The sequence below is a fragment of the Rutilus rutilus genome, assembly GCF_951802725.1.
Source record: "Rutilus rutilus genome assembly, chromosome: 14".
NCBI classification, from domain to species: domain Eukaryota; kingdom Metazoa; phylum Chordata; class Actinopteri; order Cypriniformes; family Leuciscidae; genus Rutilus; species Rutilus rutilus.
The window spans coordinates 1,198,566-1,202,500 of NC_140219.1; the positions used below are offsets into that span (position 1 = coordinate 1,198,566).

The 3,935-nt window shown below is 43.5% G+C and overlaps 1 protein-coding gene across 1 annotated transcript in view; it reads right to left on the reverse strand.

The window, feature by feature from the left end:
- Nucleotides 1–1,726: 1,726 nt before the first annotated feature.
- Nucleotides 1,727–3,935, reverse strand: part of LOC311303800 (F-box/LRR-repeat protein 12) — a 5,359-nt gene continuing 3,150 nt past the window's right edge. Inside the window, exons 3-5 of the mRNA XM_084430469.1 lie at nt 3,832–3,935; nt 2,243–2,670; nt 1,727–2,039 (exon numbers count right to left, since the gene is read on the reverse strand). The exon at nt 3,832–3,935 is cut by the window's right edge and continues 121 nt beyond it. Coding sequence (XP_084286595.1) covers nt 1,844–2,039; nt 2,243–2,670; nt 3,832–3,935 — 728 coding nt within the window. The 3' untranslated portion in view covers nt 1,727–1,843. The remainder of the gene's footprint in view (nt 2,040–2,242; nt 2,671–3,831) is intronic.

Below are 3,935 nucleotides of genomic sequence, written 5' to 3' on the forward strand. Positions count from 1 at the left end.
AAGCCTCAGCTGTTACACAGATCCTCTAACACTGACCAATAGGAAATGATAAGTTCATCTTTGGGGTCTGAGTCCTTCGTTCTTTTGTCACTTGACAGCCAAATTGAATACTTAACCTAGTTAATAATTCACAACCTGCTTACAAACAAGCGCGTAGTTCGTTTTTTGGATCCACTTGGATGATGCGACGGCAGCCACGGTACAACGGCATCTCCTACTATACTGATAATGTCACAGGCTCAGATTTGTCATTTATTTGTTTTTGACCCGTGAACCAAAATACGAAAAATCAAGCCGAAATCTCGTTTTTTTTTCGTTTTATTTTTTTGTCTGTAAAAAAAACGAAAAAAAAAAACGAATAAAGCCGTTTTCTCGTTTTCGCTTATTTCATTTCAAATTGAAAAACAAACTATCAAAAAGTACACTGAGCATTTTCTTTGGTGAATTTCTTAACATATCCTCGGCTCGGATACTTAAAAAAACATGGCGGCCAGCAGTCAATCAGCTTTCAGTGGCGAATGGCCTACCATTACAAAAATGGATATATTTGTACTTCTCATTAATTTTTTTAAATAATGTAACAATTTAAATAGCTTCTATAAATCTTTACACTTTTACAAACTTTAAACTTTGAATTTTTAAAATGTCTTTACCTCATCAGAATGGTACAAGACTTGGTGACTTTCGTGGCACTTGCTGCATGAACAATCAAATCACGGACATGATTAGAAAAAGCTAAATTATCTTATAAAATAGTCACACCCGTGATCATCACGGTCAGAAGTGACCGCCACAGAAAATATGGAAAATACAGAGCAATATTTTGGGGTATAATGTATAAATCATCCACAATCAGTCTTTGATAATGTCCATATATATACCCTTCTATATATATATATATCCAAATGCAAAACCTAATAAAAGTAAGTAATTATGAATGAAATACTCAACTTATAAGCAACTAGAGAATACACAGCCCTACTGTACTGTATAATATCTATATTTAGGACTATACAGACATCTATAGTTAATATTCTACAATATTATTGATCTCCTGCATTGACACCATTATATGAGAACTGAACTGAGCTGGACGATGACATCACGGTTTACTCCAGAGCAGCTATATATATAAATGAACTAAATTAATAACTTTTTTACAACAGAAATGAAGCATCACTGAACTTACTGAAGCTGGCCTGTGACGCTTTTCTGTTTGGAAACAAACTTTGTTGCATTATTTTCATTTTTTGTGTGAGTGAGCGTGTTTGTGTGTGCAGCTGAGCATGTGTGAGTGACAGTGTGTGTGAGTGAGTGTGTATGTGTAACTGAGCATGTGTGAGTGATAGTGTGTGTGAGTGAGTGTGTGTGTGTAACTGAGCATGTGTGAGTGATAGTGTGTGTGAGCGTGTTTGTGTGTGTAGCTGAGCATGTGTGAGTGATAGTGTGTGTGAGCGTGTTTGTGTGTGTAGCTGAGCATGTGTGAGTGATAGTGTGTGTGATTGAGTGTGTATGTGAGTGAGTGTGTGTGTGTGTGTGTTACTGAGCATGTGTGAGTGATAGTGTGTGTGAGTGAGCGTGTTTGTGTGTGTAACTGAGCATGTGTGAGTGTGTTAGTTATAGTTTGTGAGTGTGTGTGAGTGATTATATGTATATATTGTAAAGGCGCTGTATAATAAAAAGGTGTCCTGATCGAGTCTCAGGCAGAAGAGACGTGAGAGTTCACTGTATTCAGATGCACTTTATTTTACAGTAAAAATCATGTTCTCCGCATTTCTAAACAGGGTTGTGACGACGAGGGTGTGTGTTTTCAGTCTCTTCACAGCAAGTCCTCATGAAAGCGTCAGTCTTTGTTGACGGTGCGCGTGCAGCGGGTGAAGTGTGTGACGCACGCGGGGAGCATGGAGCGTAGCGCGCGTCTGAGGCTCGGCGCGGGGTCGTCGTCGCTCGCCGGCGGTCGGTCCGTCTCATCCGATCTCGCCTCGTCCTCCACAAACTCCACCTCGATGAACTCCAGCACACGCAGACGCGTCAAACACCTGCGCGGTCAAACACACACACACTCAGACATCAAGCAATGCAGTCTCAAACACAGTCAAAGATGTATTCAGACACCTTCAACATTTCTCACATTATCACAGTTTATTCGCTATAGTTTAGAAAATGTATCTGCACGAGTCTGCATGTGTAGAGAGAGAGAGAGAGTGAGTGTGTGTGTGTGTGAGTGTGTTCCTCCACCCACCTGCAGCTCCTGAGCACCATCATCTGTGTGAGTCTGCATGTGCGCAGACGTAGCGAGCGCAGGTCCTGCAGACGCCCGAGAGACAGCAGACCCGGCCCGACCTCCTTCCCACCCAGACTGAGGCGCTCCAGCCCCGGCCAGCCCTCGCCCAGCCCCAGCGCCACCATCTGGGTCCGGCTGCACGTCTCCAGCTCCAGGTGTGTGAGGTGCGCGAGTGTGTGTGAGCCGGGCGGGACGCAGCTCTTCAGACCCGCTACGGTCACGCGGATCAGGTCGCGCAGCTCCAGTCGGGTCAGGCCTCGCCACGCGCTCAGACTGCGCAGGTGCTGATCCGAGAACGACGGCACGCTATCCAGGACCAGCGTCTCGATGCCGTCTCCCTCGGAGAAGAAGCCGGCCGGGACTTCACAGAAATGCAATTCCAGCACCTGTAACCAGTCGCAGGAGTGTTTCAATTTACTGCCATATCGGCTATTCCATGGCACACACATATTAAACATTTAAAGGGGTCATCGGACGCCCATTTTCCTCAAGTCGGTATGATTCTTTTGGGTCTTCATGTAAAGTTTGTAACATACTTTGGTTAAAATTCCTCAATGTTTGTGTAAAACAACACCTTTTTACCTCCTCAGAAACAACTGTGTTCACAGCGACCCGTCTCGGTGCATGTCTCTTTAAATGATAATGAGGTGCATGTCTCTTTAAATGATAACGAGGTGGATGTTTCTTTAAATGATAACGAGGTGCATGTCTCTTTAAATGATAATGAGGTGCATGTCTCTTTAAATGATAACGAGGTGCATGTTTCTTTAAATGATAATGAGGTGCATGTCTCTTTAAATGATAATGAGGTGAGGTGCATGTCTCTTTAAATGACAATGAGGTGCATGTCTCTTTAAATGATGATGAGGTGCATGTCTCTTTAAATGACGATGAGGTGCATGTCTCTTTAAATGATAATGCGGTGCATGTCTCTTTAAATGATAATGAGGTGCATGTCTCTTTAAATGATAATGAGGTGCATGTCTCTTTAAATGATAATGAGGTGCATGTCTCTTTAAATGATGATGAGGTGCATGTCTCTTTAAATGATAATGAGGTGCATGTCTCTTTAAATGATAATGAGGTGCATGTCTCTTTAAATGATAATGAGGTGCATGTCTCTTTAAATCAGGGGTGCCCAACCCTGCTCCTGCCGATCGACTGTCCTGCACAGTTCATCTCCAACCCTAATCAAACACACCTGCCTTTCATTTTCAAGTGATCCTGAAGACCTTAATTGGTGGCTTCAGGTGTGTTTGATTAGGGTTGGAGATGAACTGTGCAGGACAGTCGATCGGCAGGAGCAGGGTTGGGCACCCCTGCTTTAAATGATATTGTGCAACTGCTCACATCTCTTCCATAGGGCGTGTGGACACAAGACACTAAAGTGATGCTTTGGTGGACAGAATACAAATGGCTGAGGGCAGAAATATGCTAATACAGGAAATAATAAATAAATAAGAGATCTCTTGGCAAAATGACTGGAGTCTGTTCCCGTGAATGAAACAACAGAAGGGTAAAAGCATGATTTGTGAATGTCCACACACCTGTAGTGAGAGCGGGAGCAGACGGCAGCTGGGTAAACCGCGCAGATCTGTGTGTATCAGGCAGAGTCTGCGCAGACGTGGACACTTGGAGCCGAGCGAGCGCA